The 26,473-nt window shown below is 40.6% G+C and overlaps 1 protein-coding gene across 2 annotated transcripts in view; it reads right to left on the reverse strand.

Moving 5' to 3' along the window:
• The window catches only part of LOC133453072 (low-density lipoprotein receptor-related protein 8-like), a 196,729-nt gene that overhangs the window by 88,311 nt on the left and 81,945 nt on the right, over positions 1 to 26,473 (reverse strand). For both annotated transcript variants that reach the window (XM_061732927.1, XM_061732926.1), the window contains exon 4: positions 20,132 to 20,260. In XM_061732927.1, coding sequence (XP_061588911.1) covers positions 20,132 to 20,260 — 129 coding nt within the window. The remainder of the gene's footprint in view (positions 1 to 20,131; positions 20,261 to 26,473) is intronic.

The following is a 26,473-nucleotide window of genomic DNA, read 5'->3' on the forward strand; positions in this document are numbered from 1 at the left end:
TGAGCCAACGGACGGCTAATGGTGGAGGACAGAGGAGAGACTGAACGAGTGTCGGGAGAGCAAAAACAATCGCCTCCTCCTTCCTCAGGGCGGGGATCGAAGGGTGTTGAAGCAATCTGTTGGCTTCCCTGGGCCAAGCAATAATTATTACTGTTGTTTTATCGCCTTTGTATTAATTGGACGACTTTGGAACGAGCTGAACTGCATTGTTGAAGGGTCTTGGGATGACCTTTGTCATGATTTGCTAAATAAAGAAAGCCGAGTTGAATTAAATAGAAAAGAGTTTTCATCATTTCAAGGTCAAATTTGACATTTCAATTAAAAACACGGTGATAAAAGACAATGACGTTTAGAGAAACGTGCGGTGCAGATGATTTTATAATGGTTTCTTATTATGTTCTGCTCAAGTAAAAAGCTACAACAAAGAGGAGAAGCTCCCGGGGCGATATACAGGACTGTCTCAGAAAATAAGAATATTGTGATAAAGTTCTTTATTTTCTGTAATGCAATTAAAAAAACAAAAATGTCATACATTCTGGATTCATTACAAATCAACTGAAATATTGCAAGCCTTTTATTATTTTAATATTGCTGATTAGGGTTTACAGTTTAAGATTAAGATTCCCAGAATATTCTAATTTTTTGAGATAGGATATTTGAGTTTTCTTAAACTGTAAACCATGATCAGCAATATTAAAATAATAAAAGGCTTGCAATATTTCAGTTGATTTGTAATGAATCCAGAATGTATGAAGTTTTTGTTTTTGTAATTGCATTACAGAAAATCCCAATATTCTAATTTTCTGAGACAGTCCTGTACATGCATCTACAGACTGCATGTTCTGCAGGCCCCGCAAAGGCGTGACCACTCCCCCGATCAACCCACAACCCCTCGCTCCACGGCTGCTCCGTCAGCTGCTGGTGGCGTGTTATTGTCGCCTCTGCCTGGTGTGGTTCACCCCCTCCCCAGATATCCCCCTGACGCCGGGGAAGGGAGGCCTGTCATCTCAGATCGCGTCAATCAGGCTCTCTGCACGGTTCCAGACTTCATCCATCAAGTGTTCAGCGCGCACTGAACAACTGCATTTTCTCATAAATGCTGCTCCCTTGTTCCTTATCAAGGCCAAAACGCAGAAGCTTTAATCCCCAGGAAGAACATCTAATAACAAGCAGGGTTATAATAGTTTTGAATTTTTCATTTTAGTTTAGTTTTAATTTCGTTTTGACTTTTTCTCCTTCAATTCAGTTAGTTTTAATTTGTTTTTAGTGTGGGTTTGCTCGTTTTTAGTAGTTTTTATATTTTCAAAAATGCTTAGTTTTAGTTTAGTTTTTATTAGTTTTAGTTTTAGTTTTAGTTTTGACGTCATGGACCGTGAGGCGTTAAGGTGCCGTAGCTGCCAGTTGGAGATAAACGGCCAGAGAGGAATAAATGGATCATACCAAGAGGCTTATATTGACAGAGACGAAAACGGAGGAAATTATACCTATAATTGCAGTTCGTTTTAGTTAGTTTTCTAAACACGCAATATAGTTTCAGTTAGTTATCGTTTTTGTCTTTTAATTTTCATTTTATTTAGTTCAGTTAACGAAATAGTTTTTTCCATTTTAGTTTTCGTTATTTCGTTCGTTTTCGTGAACGATAATAACTCTGATAACAAGTACATAAAGTAGGGTTGCCACCTTTCAGAAATAGAAATAAGGGACGCCCCGATTTCAGCAGCGCAGGCGCCAAAAAATAAGGGACATCCCCAAAACTTCTAAAATGCATAGAAATGTATTTATTTTATATGAAAAAAAAAAATGCTTTGATTTAAAGGGCTTTAATATCATTGATCTTGCATGACTGTACAGACAGCCAACCATATAGTAACTGAAATAGCCTATGCTCCTATTCTACGTATCTCCACATCAGCCCAGATGTTCTGTAAGCAGGTAAATATAAATATAGCTACAGGTGAAGGTCGGAACATTAGAATATGGTGTAAAAGTTATTTTTTTTTCAATAATTCAACTTAAAAGGTGAAACTAATATATTACAAAGTCTCATTACAGGCAAAGGAAGATATTTTAAGCCTTTATTTGTTACAATTTTGATGATTTTGATGTTTATTGATTTCATAAAATATTCAAATTGTTTGAGATTTTTTATTTGGGGTTTTCATAAACTGTGAGCCATAATCATCTAAACTATAACAAATAAAGGCTTGAAATATCTCACTATGCATGTAGTGGGAAATAATATATTCAACCTTTAGTGGAATTTACTGAAACAAATGAAGTTTTGCAATATATTCAAATTTTCCAACCGTCACCTGTATATTATGACATCAATAAATAAGAGCATAATGTCCCGTATCATTCCATATCAAGCTCAGGGGATGTTGCAGGTATGAAGAACTGTGCCACATAGGTTTCTGTCTTTAATATATGCTGTCCTTTATTTTGTTCATTATTGTTATTTCGTTGTTAGTTCTTTTAATGACCAATTACGTAACAATTCCGTATTTCAAGGGACGGGTAGCAACCCTGACATAAAGAGTTCATCTGACTGCATGTAGACTCCAGCACCGGAGACCAGAGTACAAGTGCCTTGTTCAGTCCTGAAAAACACACATTCATCCATTCACCTCATCTTTGTTGATTCCTTCCACACTGATGACATACGACTTCCTTACAAACACCCACATGTTTGGGATAATACAGGATCAAGTTGGATTAAGTGTGTTATTCATGGTGCTGTCACGTAACCGCACACCCCCTTCTGAACATGAATAATAAAAATGTGATGTTAGAAAAGGAAAGTCCCATTAAATAACTGAATGTGGCATTACAACAAAAGTTCACATCTGCTAAAAACCAAGAAAATAAAAAAAAAAAACGGGAAAATAAATGGGATGTAAAATGAAACACAGAATATTCCTCATTCCGTCCTTCATTCCTTCATTATTTATATTTTTTATATAACATATTTTCTGGACTATAAGCCGCACCTGCATATAAGCCGCACTCGCTCTATTTTTTTAAAAATAATTTAAAAAAGATATACAAGCCGCATCCGCTCTATTTAAAAAAAAAGATATGCAAGCTGCAGATATTTATGTTGTTAGATTAGATATTTACTACATGTACAGAAGGATATTGAACTGTAAATGATGTACATGTTTGTACCTAAATAGATCCTTTCCTAACAGTGTCTTTTAACACGGCAGCAACTTTACTGATTAAAACAGGACAGAACCAAGAGAAAATAATATTTATTTCTATTTATTTATCTGTTTGAAATCTACTTCTACCTACTTCTATCTGCTAAAGAAGAAGTAGTGTATTCTTCTTTGCATTTATTTTGTCTTAGTTTTGATTCTAATTCCGGTTAGAGCGCCCCGAGCGGTGGAAGAAAAATCCACAGAATAGCTGCACCTTTGTATAAGCCGCACGGTTGAAAACCTATGAAAAATGTAGCGGCTTATAGTCCAGAACATAATTATTGCAGTCTTTTAATGTGACTAAAGAAAAAAGGCCAAAATACAACGTGCGCAGACCAGACGATGAGCTCAATCTGACATTAATTACTGCAAACACACACACACATCCTGATGTGTTTTCCTGCAGATCCCACCAGACAGACTTCCACAAAAGAAGCGCCAGGGGAATAAACAGTAAGTGCACATTAATCTGCACGTGGCTGAGGGTTGAGGACAGCTCAACTTTCTCCTGGAGCTCCTCTTAAACTACGGCTCAGTGTAATGTTGATCAATGAAAGTGTTCTCTGGTGAGGGCTAGATTCAACTTAATCCATAATTCAACATGTGGAAGACTCAATTAGCAGGATGCCCCCTGCAAGATTTACTTTTTCCAGTCAGCAGTGGGTTCGGCTGTAAACTGTAAATTTCTCCTGTTAGAGGGCGCCGGAGCCATCCCTGTAGGTTCCAGCTGCATCGGTTCTGTGTTGAAGTGGGAGGTAAAACCAAGGTACAGCTTTTTTTTTAATTTATTTTGTTTAGAGGGACTTTGTACATTGATGAACATTTTAAAATGTAAATATATCCAACTGTCTGGTTTGGATCGGCCACCAAAATAGACAGGCACAGACTGCAACGGACAATCAGGTCTGCAGAGAGGATAACTGGGACTAACTTCCCATCTATCCAGGACCTGTACCGGTCCAGGACCAGGAAACAGGCAGGTATCATCTCTGCAGAACCCTCACACCCAGGACCAGGACCAGGACCAGACCCCTCACACCCAGGACCAGGACCAGGACCAGGACCAGGACCAGGACCAAACCCCTCACACCCAGGCAGAGCTGGGTAGAGTAGCCAAAAATTGTACTCAAGTAAAAGTACTGTTACTTCAGAATAATATGACTCAAGTAGAAGTTAAAAGTAGTCATCCAAATAATTACTTGATAGTCATCCAAATAATTACTTGAGTAAAAGTAAAAAAGTACTTGGTGAAAAAACTACTAAGTACTGAGTAACTGTTGAGTAACGTCTGATTTATTTTTTTAACACAACCATTCAAACAGAAAAAAGTACAAAATAATCATCTTCAGGCAAATTAAATCAATAAAATAATAAAATAAATTAAAATGAATAAAAAATAGCTTAAATTAAAATAATCTTAAAGTAAATTCAAGTACTTTAATAAATAATACAATAAATAAAATAATAACAGAATAAAAAAATAAATTAAGCACAAGTAGCACAAAATGTCAAGCCTTTGTACTTTTCTTTTTTAACCAGGCAGAACTAGAACAAGCCCATGAACTCATAGAAACTCTGTGTGTGTTTGAGTCTGTGTAAATGTGACAAAACATGCAAAAACTAACATTTTTCCCAAAGAATGCAACCAGGTTGAATCGCTGCATGTGTACGTACTCAGTACGTTCACATGCAGCGATTCAACCTGGTTGCAGATCGGTTGCAGACATCGTTCCGACTTTTAAACTGCATGTAAACACCTCAACCTGGTCAAGCCGGATTCATCAACCAGTTTGGAGCACCTAGATAAGCCAGTCGCAACCAGGTTGTTAACACCATGTAAACGGGGACATAGATATTGCAGTCTGTGCATGCTCGAGAATTTCCCGGAAGTGAAAGGAGACGATGCGTGCTCAGTAGTTGAAAAGGAGGCGGCGCGTGTTTAGCCATTCTTTCATTCTTCAAAACATGTCTACAGGAAGAACTCATTTTTGGTCCGACGAGGAGACGCGTTTTCTGCTACGGCAGATGCAAGAGTTAAACATTTTGAGGTTCATGGATGGGCGGAAAAGTAGGAACGCAGACCTTTATAAAAAGATCGCCAAAGAGATGGCTGACGCGGGCTTCATGAGGACACCGGAGCAGCTCAAAATAAAGTGGAAGAATCTACGCACGGGATATATTAGCGCCAAACACAGAAACAATAGAAGTGGACACGATCCGGCCAGTTGTCCACACTTTTACCTTGGGTACAGCGCCACCTAGCGTCACGGAGTCAGCCATGCTCTGGTTACAGTGGCTTATTCAATCTGATTCAGTCTGATCTCAGAACAGCATGTATAATCAGACAAGTGATACAATCTTCTGCATGTCATTATGTGATAAGATCTGCAACCAGGTTGAATCGCTGCATGTGAACGTACTGATGTCATGAGATTGACGCGTACGCGGATAAAAGGGATAAAAGAAAAGTAACAGCTCAACGTAGCCTAATGTAGCGGAGTAAGAGGAACAGTTTCTTCTTCACAAATCTACTCAAGTAAAAGTACAAAGTATAGTGATTCAAAACTACTCCTAAAAGTACAACATTTCCCAAAACTTACTCAAGTAAATGTAACGGAGTAAATGTAACTCGTTACTACCCACCGATGCCCAGGACACAGGTTTGTTCCAACTCCTCTCCTCTGGACGGCGCTACAGAGCTCTGTACGCTAAAACCTCCAGACTCAGAGACAGTTTCTTCCCCCAAGCTGTTGCTCTGATCAACTCTCAACACTCATATGGCGCTTTGACACTACTGTCCCTCGTTTGTTTTTAGACACCCAGAAGAGAAGTAGGAGGTTGGAGTGAAGCTGCTGTGACGTATTTGATTGTGTATCTAAACGAAGAAAACAACAACACTAAAGATGTAGAACCTGGAGGAGATGATAGATGTGCTGCTGGGTCTGTGGCTTGTGTTCCATATCAAGTTAAAAAATGAGAGTGAAAGAAGCTTCAAGCAGCGACACTTTTTTTTTAGTTTTTGTCTCTGCACTCCTTATCTGCACCTCAGAGTTGGATCAGGAAACAGACTTTTGCTGCCATTGCCTGTTGAATAAAATGAAGAAGCCGCGAGTCTCTCTTTCTCTGATTTCCTCCTCCTGACTCAGACGTCTGACTCCAACCCCCCGACCAATCAGTGGCCTGTAGTGTGATGATGTCAGACCAGCCCACTCAGCAGCTTAGAACCTCGGCAGAATAGTTGCAGAAAAGTATCTACTCGGCACACCTCCACCCGCCTCGGCCCCTAGTGGAAAAGCGCAAAACCGGGGCGGGGCGAGTGGAGTCAGGCTGAGTAGGTTCTAGTGGAAAAGTGCCAATAGAGTCTCAGAGAAATCAATCAATCACTGTGCAATAACAATAATAACAGTAATTATAATAACGCAATCATATGCTGTGACAATGCACCTTCCAATAATCATATCTACTTCATTCTGCTGCACCTTCCACTTTTTAAAAATTGTATATATGTTAATAAGAGCTGTCATCTGTCTATTACCTATTTACCTATTTACTGTAGAGTGAGCGATAACAACTGAATCAAATTCCATGTCTTGTCTGACCTGACCTGGCCAAATACACGTGATTCTGATTCTGATTGTAGCCAAAAGGCTAATTTGCATTGGCAGTGCCCCTGTAAAAAGATACAAGCAACATTACATGACACTAATATCAAAAACAAAACCATCGCCCAACACTGCAATTGTTAATACAATAAACAATGAATGATCACGACTTGAACATGCTCACTAAAGATGTGCCCAAAGATCACATTACTAAAACACCCATCATTATTAAGGTGTTTCTCACAACCTTCTAGTTAAATGGACGTGACAAGTCTGGCTCCAGACAGAGACAGAGCTTCACAAAGGCAAGATTACTGAGACAAGATCTGTCCTCACAGACTCAAGTGAGGTAGGGATGGGCGGTATGGACTAAAAATGTATCACAATAATTTCTGACATTTATCCCGATAATGATAAAAATGACGATAAAAAAATACCAATTCAACTCCACCTTTTTAAATACAAATCTATCACCACATTCAGTCTTTGGAGCCAAAACACTGCTCTAAAAGATACTAAATATTACTAAACTACACCAATTACATTGAATTGATAAAACTGTAATGACTCAACAGGAATTTATCCTTTTTTCTTTCTTTTTCTCTTTCTTTTTGTTTCTTCTTTCTCTCTTTCTTTCACTCATTTCTTTCTTTCTTTCTTTCTTTCTTGGTCATTTCTTTCTTTCTTTCTTTCTTTCTTTCTTTCTTTCTTTCAGGCTCATTTCTTTCTTTCTTTCTTTCTGGCTCATTTCTTTCTTTCTTTCTTTCTTTCTTTCTTTCTTTCTTTCTTTCTTTCTTTCTTTCTTTCTTTCTGGCTCATTTCTTTCTTTCTTTCTTTCTTTCTTTCAGGCTCATATCTTTCTTTCTTTCTTTCTTTCTTTCTTTCTTTCTTTCTTTCTGGCTCATTTCTTTCTTTCTTTCTTTCTTTCTTTCTTTCTTTCTTTCAGGCTCATATCTTTCTTTCTTTCTTTCTTTCTTTCTTTCTTTCTTTCTTTCTTTCTTTCTTTCTTTCTTTCTTTCTTTCTTTCTTTCTTTCTTTCTTTCTTTCAGGCTCATATCTTTCTTTCTTTCTTTTTATAATTTTTACCGCGAGATGACAAATTCTTTCCGTGGGGAATTTTTTGGACGGTATATGGTGATCACCCATCCCTAAAGTGAGGTTGTCTTATATCCAAGTAAATGTGGTATTACTGAAGTTGTTACACACACACACACTCATAAATAAACACAGAAGAGATGAGTGCCCCAGTGAGCAGCAGCATCTAAAGTAAACTGGTCCTGCTGGGAGAGTCAGAAGCAGACGCTGCTGCACATTTGCTTCCTGCAGACTTGGGTGGCTCTTTTCAACTCTGAATGCTGCGTGATTCTAGTGGGGGTTTCACTTGTTCAAGTTGGGCTTTTAATATTTAAAATTAACCTCACTTCACATTAGTGGCCACATGTTTTGATGTTTTCCAGCCGAGCCTGAGCTGAGGAGAACAAAAGCAGCTGAAAACACGCTGCTCATTGAGAGCTTTACTCTCAATCTCGCACGATGGCTGTTGCATCATTTTGCACATCTGCTTTCATTCATGTTCTCCCGCTGATCCGTGACGTACTGTCAAGTTCTTGTTGTTTTGAAGTCTGTTCTCCAGCTTCTGTGGTAGATAACGAGTACTGTACCATGTTAAATATCTATGAGTACTTAAAAGCGGTTTCTTGCCATACACGTCGGCCATTGCAACTGTATTGAGTTACTACATTACTACTACATGATGTGACAGTTCGATGCATGCAATCAGATGAAGAATACACATATATATATATATATATATATATATATATATATATATATATATATATATATATACACACACATATATATACATATATATATAGTTTTGTGAAAAAATGTTTGCTCCTTGCTGATTTCTTATTTTATTGCATGTCTGTCGCACTTAAATGTTTCAGATCATCAAAGAAATTGTAATATTAGACAAAGATAACACAAGTAAACACAAAATGCAGTTATTAAATGAAGGTTTTCATTATTAAGGGGAAAGAAAAACCCAAGCCTACATGGCCATGTGTGAAAAAGTGATAAAACTTAATAACTGGATTTTCCCCCCAGGATCTGATGTGCTATAAAATGGGCCGCTAACCCACGAATGTCTATGAAGTCTGACAAAATCTCTGATATTTCCCAGCAAGGCCTTTGATCATCTGTAGGCTCACAGTCAGACTGCTAGCATTAAAAATAAAATGAGTAGCATCATTATTATTATTTTTATTTATTTATTTATTTTTTCCCTTTTTTTTTTTTTCTTTTTTTCTCTTCTTTTCTTTCTTTATATTGTATTTGGTTGTTTTTACTTGTCTCTGGGTCTCTTGTAAATGCTGGGTTGGGGATGGGAATGTGGGAGGGATATAAAAAGATGGGGAAAATGAATGGAAGGAAGTATTCCCAGTTATTTTGCTTTACTACTGTTGTATAATGTGAATCTATTTCCAATAAAAAAATTATTAAAAAAAAAAAAAAAAAAAAGATTGCTTCAATCAAAAAATAGATTTTTTATTAAAAAAAATTCACTTCAATCGAAAAAAATGATTTCAATCAAAGAAAAAAAGTGTTTGAATGCAAAAAAAAAATTTGAGACTCAAAAAAATGCATTTGAACACTGTTTTTCTTTGATTGGAAATGTTTTCTATGATAGAAGTGAACTTCTTTTTGTTTGAAGCAACTTTTTTGATTGAAGTAGTGTTGTTTTGTGTTTGGGCCTTATTATGGGTAGGACATTTGTGTCTTTATCATTTAATCAAAAAAGAAGTTGCTTCAAAAAGAAAATATTTTCAATAAAAGAAAATCACTTCAATAAAAAAAAACTTTTTCAATAAAAGAAAAAAAGTGTTAAAAAAAAAAAAAAAAACGTAATAACTGGTTGGGCCCTTAGCAGCGACAACTGCAATCAAGCGTCTGTGATAACTGGCAATGAGTCTTTTACAGCTGTGGAGGAATTTTGGCCCACTCATCTTTGCAGAATTGCTGTAATTCAGCCACATTGGAGGCTTTTCCAGCATGAACCGCCTTTTTAAGGTCATGCCTCAGCATCTCAATGGGATTCAGGTCGGGACTTTGACTAGACCACTCCAAAGTCTTCATTTCGTTTTTCTTCAGCCATTCAGAGGTTGCTGGTGTGTTTTGGATCATTGTCCTGCTGCAGAACCCAAGTGGCTTCAGCTCGAGGTCACCAACAGATGGCTGGACATTCTCCTTCAGGATGTTTTGGTAGACAGCAGAATTCATGGTTCCATTTACCACAGCAAGTCTTGCAGGTCCTGAAGCAGCAGAACAGCCCAGACCATCACACCACCACCACCATGTTTTACTGTTGCTAGGATGTTCCTTTTCTGAAATGCAGTGTTACTTTTACACCAGATGTAATGGGACATGCACCTTCCAAAAAGTTCAACTTTTGTCTTTTCAGTCCACAGAGTATTTCCCCAAAAGTCTTGGGGATCATCAAGATGTTTTCTGGCAAAACTGAGACGAGCCTTTCTGTTCTTTTTGCTCAGCAGTGGTTTTGGTCTTGGAACTCTGCCATGCAGGTCATTTCTGCCCCGTCTCTTCCTTATGGTGGAGTCCTGAACACTGAGCTTAATTGAGGCAGGTGAGGCCTGCAGGTCTCTGGATGTTGTTCTGGGGTCTTTTGTGACTCTTGGATAAGCCGTCGCTGCTCTTGGGGTCATTTTGGTCGTCCGGCCTCCTGGGAAGGTTCGCCACTCTTCCATGTTTTCTCCATTTGTGGATAAAGGCTCACACTGTGGTTCGCTGGAGTCCCAAAGCTTTAGAAATGGCTTTGTAACATTTTCCAGACTGATAGATCTTAATTACTTTGTTTCTCATTTGTTCCTGAATTTCTTTAGATCGCATCATGATGTCTAGCTTTTGAGGATCTTTGGGTCTACTTCAATTTGTCAGGCAGGTCCTATTTAAGTGATTTCTTGATTGAGAACAGTTGTGGCAGTAATCAGGTCTGGGTGTGGCTGGAGAAATTGAAATCAGCTTTCCAAAGATGTGATAAACCACAGATAATTTATGTTTTAACAGGGGGGGGCAATCACTTTTTCACACAGGGCCATGTAGGTTTGGATTTTTTTCCCCCTTAAAAGGAGCTTGAGGCCGGATTGTGGCAAGATTTATGAAAAAAATCTGTATACGTTTTAAGTTTTCTAGTAATAATGTCAGATGAAGCGTTCCAAACCCAAAAGAATGTTTCCTCTAGTGTATCTCTCCTTTGCCTTGAACAGGCTGTGTGCTGCAAAATGTGCTGCAATTCGGACTCCGAATTTCCCGCGCTGTCCTGCGGATGAGACGTCACATGACGCTGCATGCACGTTCTCCCCGTTCTCCCGTGCCGGCTTCGCTGTTGGCTGCAGTACCCCCAACGGCCGTCGTGGTGAATGGTGGCGCTAGAGAGTCTCATTTCTTAAAAGGAGCCTCAAGCTCCTTTAATAATAAAAACCTTAATTTAAAAACGGCATTTTGTGTTTACTTGTGTTATCTTTATCTTGAAACATTTAAGTGTGACGCAGCCATTACCAGCACTGCAGGCCAGCACTCACCTCAACGACAAGCTCCAAGGAGCCAGTCGTAACCTGGAAACCTGGAAACCCCGTTGGAGTGACCACTGACAAAGCCAGAAATGTTCTTAGTGCCACCACGAAGCAGGGCTCGGCCCACACGCTGGACGTTTTGGCCATACTTAGTTTGAATTTACAGTTAGGGATCAAACAGGTGCCTTGACTGCTGGGAAAAATCAGAGGCACTCAACAGCCGTCCAAATCTTGCTGACAAAAGCAGGATATACTTCACGTGCCAAAACAGTTTCACACACAGAACGCCCACACGCTGGAACAGCAGTTGGTTCAGCAATATCTTGAGTAGAAATCTGCCATTTATTTAACATTTACAAAAAAGAGCCCTGAAAAACAGCGATATGACTGAATATGAGTGCTGAGAATACCTGCGACCTCAGAGCCCAGCGAGAGGGTTTTCTTGATAACAGGCAGAGGTGTCAAAAGTATTCACATTCATTACTCAGGTAGAAGATAGTAGAGTTTAAAAATACTCCTGTAGAAGTTGAAGTATCAACTCAAGTTTTTTACTCAAGTAATAGTATAAAAGTACTAGTTTCAAAACTACTTAAAGTATAAAAGTAAAAGTAATGTAAGGGGGAACAAAGCCATTAAGGACAAAAGCCATTGAAAATGAATGCATCTTAGTATAATGCAAATATATTAAAGAAGCATATATGTGTACTATTGAGCATTAACATGTGTTTCAGAGAGCAGGAGATATGATGACTAGTTGCCTATAAGTATTGTAATGGTGCAAAAAGTCAAACTTCAGAGGCATGTTATCATTTATCCTAACCTTTATTGGAATGTACATCCAAGTTTAGTTGCAGGAATCTGAGGGAACGGATGTAAGAACAAAACTGGACAAGAACATCTGAAACAACCACAACCAAATTCACTCTATCCGGATGGAGCAATTTAACTGGATAGTTTTTTTTAAAGGCCGAAATGAAATAGAGTAACGAGGCTGTTTTTTAAATGTAAGGAGTAAAAAGTACAGATAATTGCATAAAGTAAGGAATAAAAGTAAAAAGTCGTCTGAAAAATAATTACTCCAGTGAAGTATAGATAACCAAAATTTCTACTTAAGTAAGGTAACGAAGTATTTGTACTTCGTTACCTGACACCTCTGATAACAGGAGATCTGCACTCGCTACTGACAATGTGGACGAAATGACTTGCAAACAGAATGAAGCTTTAACAATGATTCACAAGTTCATTCCAAATGTGACACGTGGTTCAAAAGGCATTTAAATAAGCAGGTTCCTGGTTTGACTCCCAGCAGGAGTTTGCATGTTCCCACTGTGCTTGCGTAAGTCCAAAAACATGCGTGCATGTTCGGTGGGAGTTCAATTGTAAGTTGCTTTGGATAAAGGCTTCTGCTCCATGTGATATAATGCATTTTTAAAATTTCAGAGTGGGAGAAAATATTCAGGCCTGTTTTGCTCATTATATTGCACAAGCTATCTTTTTTATTTGTTTTCAAATATTTCTCAAAAAACAAGTGCGGTGGCTCTGTCGGGCGTTTCAAGGACGGACATGCGGCACAGTAGCTACTAGAATAATGAGGGCAGAAGATGAAACCTCCGGAAACATCACTGGATTAAAAAAAAAAAAAACACCATCATTTTTTTTAGTACTTTAATTAATCTTGCATTATAAGTTTGACACCATTGAGCGAAAGCAACACTGAAAGATCAATACTTCATAGCTGTAGATGTGATCTGCAATGAGTTAACACCTAAATCTTCCTGCTCCGGGTTCAGACCATTTATTTAAGGCTGGCATTGAGCCCAATCAGTGTTAATTGAAACGGCCCTTACTGGTTTCTGGTGCCGTTAGCCAGCGATGGCCGCCGGTGCAGCAAGCTCTGCCTCCCTGAAACGATCAATTTAAGCGCTGTTTACCCCCGCAGGGATCTGGGCCGTCGCCTGGGTGGGCGGCAGCCTGCTGCCTGCCCTCTTGTCACCACTGAGAGGCTTAAGACCGCCACATCAATACAGACATTAGAACGAAGGGAGGATTAGTCCAGGCTAGACTGCGTCTCAATGAGCGGCGCAGTGAAAAGCCATCGGAGCTAAGAAGGCATTAGACGCAGTCAATAGAGGCACTACTGCTTGTTCGGCCGTGAGAGTGCGGGGGCTTTTTGAGGTTCGGGAGTCATGATGAAGACACCTGTATATTACTCCTTATAGCAGTGTCTCCCAAGCTGGGGTCCGGGCCCCCCCTGGGGGGCGCCAGAGATCTCTGGGGGGGGGTTGTTAAAATAAATAAAAATCATAATAACACACCTAATGGAATACTGTAATCCAAGTCTGTATAAACCCACTTAGAAATATATTTTGATGATGATGATGATGATGATGATGATGACTTGGTTTTATATAGCGCCCTTCAAGGCACCCAGAGCGCTTTACAGAGATCATTATTCATTCATACACATCCTCATCAGTGGTGGTAGCTACATTTGTAGCCACAGCTTAGGGCTGGGCGATATGGACCAAAAGTCATATCTGGATATTTTCTAGTTGAATGGCGATACTCGATATATATCCATATTTTTTCTGTGCCATAATTGGGGTTTCCCCCAAAGCATTATAGCATAGCATCTCTGTTAGCTTCATTTTTTTCTGAGGCAAACCCTTAAAAAAACAGTCAGTTTTAATACAAAGCCTCGTGCCAAATGTCACACAGGTACATTTATTAACAGAGGTCTGCACAATATCAAAATGTATAAAACAAATGAAATAAAAATAAACTGCCTGCATATATAGAATAAAAATGCTACAATAAAACAAAAATATCCCTTTCCTGCATAACAATTAAATTAAAATACACTGTGCAATTAATACAATGTAGACAGTAACAGGCAGACTTTTCCACTGAGGTTGACAGTTGTGCAAATAACAAAACATTTGTGCAAATCTCAAATAAAACATTCAAGTCAATTTGTCACAAAATTAGCTATATCAAAATCATAAAAAAAATAATTAAAAAGAAAAAAAAAAAGAACATTTTTAAATCGATATAAACGATATTGTCTCGTACCATATCGCGTTTGAAAATATATCGATATATATTAAAATCTCGATATATCGCCCAGCCCTACCACAGCTGCCCTGCAGACGGACAGAAGCGTGGCTGCCATATTGCGCCAAACGGCCCCTCCGACCACCACCAACATTCATAGACATTCACACGAGGCAAGGTGGGTAAGGTGTCTTGCCCAAGGACACTACGACAGCAAACTGGGACAGAGCGGGATTCGAACCGCCGACCTTCCGATCATTGGACGACCCGCTCTACCACCTGAGCTACTGCCCAATTTTTGATCATTTTAAAATACTAAGTTATTTATCAGGATAAAAACTTAAAAACGTACTATATAATTATTCAACATTTAATCATACTACTACTCCAACAGGTTGTTAAAGGAAAAATGTTAAAACATGTTGCTCTCATATTAAAAGAGACATTTTTCAGAAATATTTGTATGTCCTTGCAATTATTTTTTGTGCGTATTTTACACATTGGTGACACAAAATGAAGGTGAGAAAAACAAAGTACAGGGTAAACCAAAGAGAAATGTATCAAAAAAATATAATTAATGTTCATTTTTTTCAATTAAAGGTTTGTAACGAATAACTTTACTCTTTTGCTGCTAGTATGTGCGGGTCGGGGGGTCCGGCTGGTCTTAGACACAAGTAGGGGGGGCTCCATTGAAAAAAGGTTGGGAACCACTGCCTTATAGGACAAATCCTTCCATCAGGTGTATTTTATTTCATCTTTCTTTTCCTCCATTAATAAACTGGAATGTGGAAACTGGAAAAACATTGGAATAATTGGGAAAATCCATTATCTCCTCAACACAAAAGTTTCACTCAATCTTTATTACTCTATGATTTATCCCTTTATTAGTTACTGCAACATTGCTTGGGCCTGTACTCACCAAACAAAATTACAACCGATTCTTACAGTAGGTTGCAAAAACGAGTGGTGAAAATCATTGCCTCTTCGCCACTAAGAAGTTACCTTTGTTTGGTAAATTTGGCATCCTTAATATCTATCAGATTAATAACCTCCAAATTGCTCAATTTGTATATGGTTCTTTAAATAAAACTTTTCCTAACTTTTTTCACAATTTCTTTTCCCCCGAACAATGAATTTTCGTAATTATTCAACCCCAACAATCGCAAACTATTTCATCTCATCTTCCAGAGGTTCCAAGACATGGAATTCACTTCCTCCCCACCTTGTCAAACTTTCTCATGAATTATTCAAAAAATCTGTTAAACATATTTTGCTATAGCAATAGCTTAATAATATGATGTAAACTTCTACTTACTCACATTTGTCTTTTTTCCTCATTTTTATACAGTATTGTAGTTTTTTCTGTCTTTGTCTTATCTATTTTTTGGGTATGTACTTTTTTCTTTTCTTTGTGTGTGCGTGCGAGCGTGTTGTGCTGCGTATGATATATATACTGTATATGCTCATTTAAGGAAGTCCTCTTGTCAAGTATATTAGAGGGTTTTTTGGACCTCCTCGCATACATGTTGTCTATTGTTTTTTTTTTAATGGTAATTGTATTATTGACTTTTTAATATGTGCTAAATAAATAAACAAACAATAAACAAACAAACTAACCCTCACACACAATTGAAGCCAAGCGGGTTCCAGAGATGACAACGTCATCGGTATAGGATGAAGAGGTAACGTATGGAAGTAAAGCAGCGGGAAGGAGAAGCAGCTGATTTCTCCCTGTTCCTCAGAAGTAGGGCAGGGATGGTCCCTACAGGGGCCTGGGGGAGGGGGCGGGACTCGCACGGGCCAGGCCTGTGATTGGCTGCATGGGAGGTGGGACCATTGGTCTGAAGCGTCGGCTGTGGGAAGACTGCACAATGCAATAACAGGGAACCTGCCAACATTTGATGTTTCACTCTCAAGTTAGAGTCCATCACATGGTGGAGACACTGCTGCGTCGTTGAGGTGGCTGAGATCCAGACTGCTCTACTGCCCACATCAGAGGAAGCATCAACAGCAGGAAAGAAAAGTGACATTTCATGTTTTGCCTTGATAATTCAAAGCAAGGATGAGGAAAAGTTATAAAATCTTTGAGGGAAGACAGCTTAACGCCCACGATCTTTGATCCGTTCAACCAAACTCCACCGTCTCTCATCAGTGGCTCATATACACAGATAGGAAGGGGATTACTGCTTTTACAAAGCCAGATAATAAACAGAGAGTCTGTTTATTATCCCAAGTTAGAGTGTCGCCTGTCCTTTGTACATCAACTGACATGGTCTACTAACATGACAAATTCTTTGCAAGAAATGAAACTCACTAACAAATAGAAGAGCCTTATGGAACTTTTGCACTAGTACCTACTCAGCCCGGCTCGCCTCCACTCGGTTTGGTTCTTTCCCACTAGGGGTCTAACGTGCCGAGTAGATTTTTTCTGTATCTATTCTGCCGAGGTTCTAAGCTGCTGAGTCGGCTGTATCTGACATCATCACACTACAGACCACCGATTGGTCGGGGGGTTGGAGTCAGACGTCTGAGTCAGGAGGAGGAAATCAGAGAAAGAGACTCTGACGGATTCTTGTTCATTTTATTCAACAGGCAATGGCAGCAAAAGTCTGTTTCATGATCCAACTCTGAGGTGCAGATGTTCATAAACCTGGTGCTGAGGAGAGAATCATCTAGACCAGGGGTCGGCAACCCAAACTGTTGAAAGAGCCATATTGGACCAAAAACACCAAAAACAAATATGTCTGGAGCTGCAAAAAATGAAGTCTTGTATCAGCCTTAGAATGAAGACAACACATGCTGCATGTTTCTATATTAGTTATAACTGGGGGGGGAGAAAAAAGTCGAAATGTCGAGAAAAAAGTTGAAATGTTGAGAAAAAAGTCAAAATTTCGAGAAAAAAGTCGAAATGTCGATGTGGCAGGGAGGAGGAGCTGCAGCCACTCAGGCTGATTAGGGCACAGGTGGGCCCAATCAGCCTCTCCTCCCTGCCAGCCTTCATAAGGCATAGCTGCACAGCAGAAAGGGGCCTGTGAAGCTGCTGTGAAGGTGCTTGTGCACGCGTGTGGGTGAACTGCTGTAATAAAAGAGGGTCTGCACGAAACTCCGTGTCTCTCCATCCTGTCGGTCGGGCCCCGTGGCACTCACACTGCTACAGTCGACAAAAAAGTCGAAATGTTGAGAAAAAAGTCGAAATGTCGAGAAAAAAGTCAACATTTTGAGAAAAAAGTCAAAATTTTGAGAAAAAAGTCGAAATGTTGAAAAGAAAAAAAGAGAAAAAAAAGGAAAAAAAGAAGAAAAAATAAAAAATAGGAAAAAGGAGAAAAAAAAAGAAAAAAAGAAGAAAAAAAAGGAAAAAATCTTTTTTTTTTCTTAAAAAGCTCCAGGAGCCACTAGGGCGGCGCTAAAGAGCCGCATGCGGCTCTAGAGCCGCTGGTTGCCGACCCCTGATCTAGACGATAAGGAACGACCAGATCCACCAGGAGCTCTGTCTCTTCATAGCTGCTCACGGCTCCAGCTGACTTTTCAGCAGCGCCGAGACAAACTAAAAAAATTAAAAAGCGTCGCCGCTTGAAGCTTCTCTCACTCTCATTTTTTAACTTGATATGGAACACAAGCCACAGACCCAGCAGCACATCTATCATCTCCTCCAGGTTCTACATCCTTAGTGTTGTTGTCTTCCTGGACAGGTCACCAGTCCATCACAGGGCCACATACATACACAGAACCAGACACACTCACACCTACGGGTGATTTAGAATCACCAATTAACCTACTACGCATGTTTTTGGACTGTGGGAGGAAACCGGAGTAACCGGAGGAAACCCATGCAAGCACGGGGAGAACATGCAAACTCCACACAGAAAGACCCCCGCCTGGCCAGGGAGTCGAACCGGCAACCTTCTCATTATGAGGCAACAGTGCTAACCACCAAGCAGCCGTACTGCCCATGCTGAATTGTTATGGAAAAGAAACCAGGCCGAGTTGAGTCGAGCCGAGCTGAGTTGAGTGGTGGAAAAGTGCCATTAGAAAGAGGTTCTGTGCAGTCCCTGACCACAACAGCAGGAGTGGACTGGTCATATGTCCTGATGGACGTGCCGCCCCCACTCCATCTCCTGCCCCTAGAGCTGCATCAGCCAGCGAGGCCAAACCAGACGCCGGGGTCGTGTTAATGAAACCCCCCCGACTCCTCTCTCACCCCCCTCTACTTGGCTTCAGGCACCAGGGAGCCAATCACATACTTCGTATTTATGCCCAGCGTGTGCTAAACCCGGGTTCATTATCCAGGGAAAGTAACGGGGTCAATTCTAAAAAACACCTTTTGTTAAAGGAGCATGAGGCTCCTTTTAAGAAATGAGACTCTCTAGCGCCACCCTTCACCACGACGGCCGTCGGGGGTACTGCAGCCAACAGTGAAGTCGGCACGGGAGAACGGGGAGAACGCACATGCAGCGTCATGTGACGTCACATCCACAGGACAGCGCGGGAAATTCCGGTCAAAATTGCAGCACATTTTGCAGCAACAGCCTGTTCAAGGCAACGGAGAGATACACTAGAGGGCTCATTCTTTTTGGTTTGGAACGCTTCATCTGACATTATTACTAGAAAACTTAAAATGTATACGGATTTTTTTCATAAATCCTGCCTCAATCAGCTCCTTTAAGCAATATCATATAAACACAGCCAAGATGAAGCCTAATGCCAACTTTGCCAGAGCTGCATCCACTTCTCTGGTCTCATCCAGGATCGACCAAAAGGCAGTAGAAATGGCTAGTGTGGTCAGATGAATCAGCCTTTTCTGTAAGAAAAGGATGCAGCAGCATTGTAAAACTAGACATGGCTCAGGAAGACGACAGGCCGCGGGGGGGCAGCTGTGCATAAAGACGGAGGGCAGTTATCTGCCAACCTCATCGTCGGACGTTTGCTTCCTGACCTTGCAGCCCATATGTCAAAGCCTGGGATGGAAAAAGCACTGCCTGGACTCACTGCAGATCTCTCTATGCTTCTCCTGAGCCCGCTGTATGAACATGGGTGTGAACGGGAGATGCGGCGTGTAGTGGGCGGCCAACAAGACGAGAAAATAGCTTTATGAACCCCGACTGGTCCCCTCTGAATGTACAGCACTAAAATGACCATCACACTGCACACCAGGAGGAACAAGAGAAGCCCCATCGCTTAGTACCTCAAATGCCAGAATGTTTTGATTGTTGTGGGAAGGATTGGAAGCATTACGGTTTTATTTAATTTGTTTTCGATGAGTTGCATATATAACCTGCAGGAATTAACTTGAAATAAAAGAAATCAATACAATAAAGCTGATGAGATAAAACATGAAATATGTTTTTGTATCCTGTCTACAGTCTACGCAAAATAAAAAGAATCACAACATTTATTTCCCTCCTCTCCAATATATAGTGATTAGGGGCTGTAATTATACAACGAGCTCCCTGCTGCAGCCGGGAAATTAGATCAGAGAGGATAAAAGCTTCCCAAACACTAAACAGGTGGTATGCCAGTTAAAAAGATGTTTTCCTCATTGATATTCTCCATTGTGTATCTGTTACTCCTCCATTTGTGTCAAAAGACCTTCCTGGGATGTAATCAGTTGTTACAAATGGAAATAAGTCCATTCAGTTCCGGGTTTTAATATCCTTATGGTATAAGAAAAACAACAACTCACCAGACGCACAGTCTTCCTCGTCCGCCCCGTTCTCGCAGTCTTTCTCCCCATCACATCTCCATGACAACGAGACACACTTGTTGGTGGATCCCCCGCAATCAAACTTCTCCGGGGGACATGTCTGTTTGCCTGTGGACGGAAATGGAGAACAGCAGATTACGGACGTGGCTTTGTGGTCCGAGACGTGTCTGGGTGGGATTTCTAACCCCCCCCCTGGGAACTAGGGTTGCCAACTCCCTGAAAAATAAATAAGGGACACCTCATCTGCAGGCCGGCCAACCCGGTTGTCTTCAGCCTTTCTGGTGAATGTTTTAGCCCCTTTTTTTGTGAGTGAAACGATTTTTTAACTATTTGACTTGAACCTGAATTGAATTAGATGCATATTTCTGAATGCCATGAACACATGGAAAACAAATTATTATCCAGTAATTCACTTTAATACAAAATAACAACATGAACTGAATAAAATAAGTATCTTTCTTAAACAGAAACCTGTCCTGATTAAGTTAAAATTGTATAAATGAATATAAAACAATAGAAAGAAAGCAGAACATCCATTCTGTAATAGTGCACATTTTTAGTGCAATAACAAAAGTGCAAACAGAAAGTCTGTAGAAAACTTGTAAACATATTTGTGCCTCAAAGGCCATGACTGTAGCTACAGTTGTAGTAAAACAGAAAAAAATAACTTATGAACTCAACAGCTCAATGCCATTTTCCATTGGCATTTTATGACTATTTTTTGACTCTCACAGTAATACGGGACAAAGTGCGTCCCTTTTTAGCTCAATACGGGACGCATACTTTAGTTTATAAATACGGGACGATTCCGTACACCTCTCTGGCCTATTGACTTGACCATTTTGACTTCCCCCACTGTCGAGCGGAAGCAGGATTTCAAAATACAGCTAATCCACGCGTGGCTGGGATTACTCAGCTCCTCCCGGGAGTGCTGCTGTCCTTGCAGCGCTGGACGTGGGAGCACAGCGGGAGAAAGTCAGCCGGCGCCTGGGGAGGGCGGCCAGCAGTTGGGCCGTGACCCCCTTCCAAAAAAATAAAAAACATAATAAAAGTGGCCACTGCAGTGCTGGCAGGCTGCTTCCACGTCAGCAGACACGGACCCAGAACACAGCGCGTTAGGTTTTTCTGCTGGCTGAGTGGTGACATTTGCTTCGTGCACGGACCGTGGGCGAAGAACCGTTGCAGGTAAATGTCATATGTCCGTCAGCGGTCCTGAGCAGATCAGACTGCAGGGTGAAGAGAGGGGGAGAATGCTCCCTGTGATGTGTACTGTCAGCCGGCATTGTTGGCCGGTGGATTCAAATGCTCAGATCCACTGTGCTCGCTCACCTACACACTCACTCCACAGTTTTGGGGGACAGATAATGGCAGTAGCCTAGCTTTGATTTAGTCTCAGGGACCTGAAATGGTTGCTGCTTGTGTCTCTGCTTGTTCTTGTGTCTGTTTGTTTTTTCTCTTACAGATCTCCAAGGCTTGTGTGCTCGTTATGCATTTCCCTGTGTTTTTTCGCGTTTTAGACTAGCAGCGGATGTCATCTCTCAACCCGAACCCCCCTTCTATATATCTATATCTATATTAATTTTGATTAATTAATTACAGAAAAAATAGCGCGCTAAAAAAAATAGCATTTTAATCGCATTCGTTTTTTCCCCTTGGAACGTTTCTTACGGGAGGACTTTCACACGGACGGCGCACCAACCAACCAGACCCTTGAGAGAGAGGCTGCGTCCGAAATCACATACTTCCACCTTAATGATATTTACTGATATTTACTGATATTTAGAGATATTTACTCAAAAGTGTGCCGAACTTAAGTATACTTTTATACTTACGTCGACTCACATTGTAAGCTCTGCGGAGAGATCAAAGCGTTTTACAACTCTCTCTCTCAAGGGTTCTGCAAACAACGTGCATTAGTGTTACAGCAAAGTGCGGCCGTCGTCATAACACAAGCTAAGTTGTTACCACACGTTAAAGATGAATGAAGTCGCAGACGAAAAGGGTCTCGTTGGTCCCGTGGATGGGAAATTTTGTTTTAAAAAACGGATGGATGGAAGCGTGCTCTGTTTTCTAATGTGTTTCCATGTTCTGGAATGAACTTGAAACAGTTGAAAGTATTTTGTTATATTTAAGTGTTTACAGAAGGTCCTTGACTATAGGATACCTGTCTCATTCAATGTGCATACTGCATATATTTAATTTACTGCACTTTATAGCAAATTTCCCTGATTTGTTCTTGGTGAAGCACCACCTTGATACAAATAAACTGTTTCATAAATTGAACATATGTTTTCACAAATATATATGATATATTAAAAATGCATGTATATATGCCTTAGGCTTTTACCAACAGGGTATTAACCATTAATATATATGCAGACAAAAACAAATGCTCAGATCCACAACGTCCTGCTGTCGCACTCGTGAAGCAAATAAGCCTTGTGATCACGCAGGTTTGTATCACCGCGGCATAAAAACTATCGAGTCAAGACGTTTGATGGCTTTTGATGTGATCTGCATCTGCGAGGCGCGTATGCAAATGATTATGTTTACTCAGCAGTATGCCTTTTCCAGTCAAACCCCATACACCTCCTAGCAGAGGCCGCTGCCGAACACCCACTAAGGGCATACGCAGAATGATCAAGTGCTGTGTAATGAACGATTACAGCTCATTTCTGTTTGAATACCCAAGGAAGGCTCACTGGTTGAAGGCACAACAAGCATGGAAAGGAAGGACAGGAGAAGGCGGCGTCTGTTGTAAGCACATCACTTTCCATCTCAGTACATTCTCGGTCCGTGTAATGAAATGATAGAAAACGGGGGGTACTGAGAGGAGCAGAAGAAAGAAGTGTGAAGGAATAAAAGGGAATCCGTGAGGAGGGAAGTGCGCGAGTGAGATACTGTTTAAAGCAGGACGGGAGTGAAGAGACAAACTGCACGACATTTCAGATTTTTATCCTAAAGCAAAATGAATGTCATCCATACCAAGTGGAGAGATGAAGGAGGAAGGCAGGGGGAGCGCAGACTCGATCAGAATCTGAATCCAGCGCAGGGCTGAGCTGTCCCGTCCTTTTAACCGACACTTCCTTGATGAAGTGAGAGCTCTGCTCCTCCAGCAGGCAGAGTGAGCAGACCGGAGCTCGCCGCTTACCACACCGAGCCATTAGTGAAAGTTTGGGTTTTATGAAGACAGGTTTGAGGAGGCCTGCTTAATGAAAAGCAAACACTCAGCAGACTAACCCAACAGACCGCAGGGCTGTTATTTAACATTTACAGCCAAAGATGAGGCTTCAGCTGCACAGCAGAAATGTTTACAGTGTATCGCCGTAACAAGACCCGAGGCGGTGCGGAGACCGTCGCGCTTTGACGCAGATGCTGGAATTGTCATCCACTCATCACAGCTGACCTTCTACTTTGCCAGACTTTAAATGATAAAGTTCAGATAAAGTTAGCTCACCACTCGTGAATGTGAATGGCATCACAATGTGATTAAGGGAACTAAGTAGGCTGAAATCTGCCTCCAACCAGTTTACTGTGATAAACAGCAGCCTCATAAAGCAGATGCAACATTTACTACAACATAATATCATAGTTACAGAAGAGTATTAGGGCCAGGCAGGAGAAAAATAAAAATAATATTTTAGAGGAGGAAGGTTTTTTTTATTCATTATGCACTTCGAGAAAAAAGTCGAAATGTCGAGAAAAAAGTCGAAATGTCGAGATTAATGTTGAAGTACAATTTCGAGAAAAAAGTTGAAATGTTGAGAAAAAAGTCAATGTCGAGAAAAAAGTCGAAATGTCGAGATTAATGTTGAAGTACAATTTAGAAAAAAAAGTAAAAATGTCGAGAAAAAAGTCGAAATGTTGAGAAAAAAGTTGAAATGTCGAGATTAATGTTGAAGTACAATTTCGAGAAAAAAGTTGAAATGTTGAGAAAAAAGTCAAAATTTCGTGAATAAAGTTGAAATTTCGACTTTATTCTTGAAATTGTACTTCAACTTTAATCTCGACATTTCGACTTTTTTCTCGACATTTTGACTTTTTTCTCGAAGTGCACAATAAAAAAAAATGTTCCCTTCTCAAATATTTTTTTTCTCCTGCATGGCCCTAATATTCTTCCGTACATAGTAGATGCAACATTATATCATAGTAGATGCAATGACTTGCTTCCTTATCACATAAATGTCAGAATTTCACTGCTTTGAGTTAAAATAGAAATGGTATGATGGCGATTCATCCATGCAGCTAAGTCATCACAGCTTTTAGTAGATTTGACACTGAGTGTTTGGGTCCATCTGGTCCTGCCGAGGACACGCCACAACCAAGACTCATTAAACATGAGCCACACATGAAGACAACTTTCAGCTTTCTCTGGATTTTAAACTGTTTTTCTGTCCGCATAGCCTTGTGCACGTCCCCCCCTCAGCTGTCAAGCTCATGCACCTGCAGATGTTGGGGTTCAAGTGGTGAAGGATGGCGGAGAATTGAAGCACTTGTTTCGTGAGTCACTCTCCAATTCAACGCTTCATTAAACTGGATTAGCACGGCTATGTCTCCCTTTTTAGATCTTCTGCAGCAGTGAAAGAAGGAGCTGCTTGCTGACAGGAAACTGCTATTTTCAGCGTTAGCAGGCAACTCACTGTTGAAGGCACTTTGGCTACCGTACGGTGTTGTATCTCCCATAGTTTTAGTTCACAACTGAAATAAAGCCATCCTTCCACGACTGATTCATACGTTGATTATGTTTTAGTAGTAAATCCCAGCAGACATGATTTGATGGGTGTGTTTGGAGGTTTACAGTCGGCTGCACACGTGGCACACAGGTGACGGTCCACACCGACCGACTGCAGGAGCTGAGAATTTAAACTCCGGACTTTCTTCCTGATGGCAGACAGACGTAAACACGGCACCTCTCTCACACTAATCACAGCTGCTTATCACTTGTTTTATTTTACAGGCATCGAGAGCTACCTGACTGAATTCTGACAGGACAAAAACATCCGTCGGCCATTATCACTTAAGTTACGGAAGAGTATTAGGGCCAGGCAGGAGAAAAATAAAAATACTATTTTAGAGGAGGAAGATTTGTTTTTCATTATGCACTTCGAGAAAAAAGTCGAAATGTCGAGAAAAAGGTTGAAATGTTGAGATTAATGTTGAAATACAATTTCGAGAAAAAAGTCGAAATGTTGAGAAATAAAGTCAAAATTTCATGAATAAAGTTGAAATGTTGAGGAAAAAAGGCAAAATTTCTACTTTATTCTTGAAATTGTATTTCAACATTAATCTTGACATTTCGACTTTTTTCTCGAAGTGCACAATATAAAAAATCTTCCCCTCTCAAATATTTTTTCTCTTGCATGGCCCTGATATTCTTCCGTACTTAAAGGGGACCTATTATGGCATCTAATACCTATTTTAAACAGGCCTTGAATGTCTTAAAAACAAGCTTTTGATTGTTTTTGCTAAATAAATTAAAAGTTCAGTCTCTAAGCCATGTCTTTATCTTCCCAGTCTCTAACCTCATTATCTATGCAGGATTCTGAGTGGGCGGGGCTATGATAATGAGGCTCTGTGCTGATTGGCTGCCTGAATGACGCCATACACCGCTACGAAAAAATGGTGGAAGTTCCGGCCGCAGGAGTTATTATTACACCGTGTCCTAACTGCATGCGATGCGAGCGAGCATCAGCGACAAAATCAATTCCATTGCTGTATTTTCTATTGGACTGTCCTAGCTGGCCGCAGCGCTGCGCGACGCAGCGTTTTGAGCTGAACATTTGTCGGATGCTGTGAGAAAGTGAGAAACCCCTCCCCTTCTCACTGTCACCGGACTTTTTAAATATGTGTGTGGCAGGGTGGAGGATTGGGCGTGGTCTGCGGGGGAGCAGCACACAGGTGGGCCTGGTTCTGCTGATTGGGCACACCTGTGCCCAATTAACCTCTCCACCCTGCCTGGATTCATAAACAGCGGCTGCATACCAGCAAAGGGGCTCTCAGTGGCGGTAGCTTAAGAGGCTATACTCAATGTGCCATTTTTTTAGAATTCTGATTTTGCCTTCGCCTGTATGTCTTTGTGGTTTTTATATAAAATAAAAAGCCTTTTTTTTTTGGCATTCGACGCTCTGCAGGTTCTCCTTTACACCTTATCACCCAGGTCCAGTTTGCCTTATCCCCTTTTACGTGGGGTGGCCGCTCCGGTCCCTCACAGACGCCCTGCTTCTATTTTCTTCCTTTCGCTTGCGTTGAAAGCCGGTTGAAAGCGCTGTAGGAAACAGTCATGGATGAGGAACGGCTGATCCAGTTAGTTGAAATGAGAAG

The sequence above is a fragment of the Cololabis saira genome, chromosome 10, assembly GCF_033807715.1.
Source record: "Cololabis saira isolate AMF1-May2022 chromosome 10, fColSai1.1, whole genome shotgun sequence".
Taxonomy (NCBI): domain Eukaryota; kingdom Metazoa; phylum Chordata; class Actinopteri; order Beloniformes; family Belonidae; genus Cololabis; species Cololabis saira.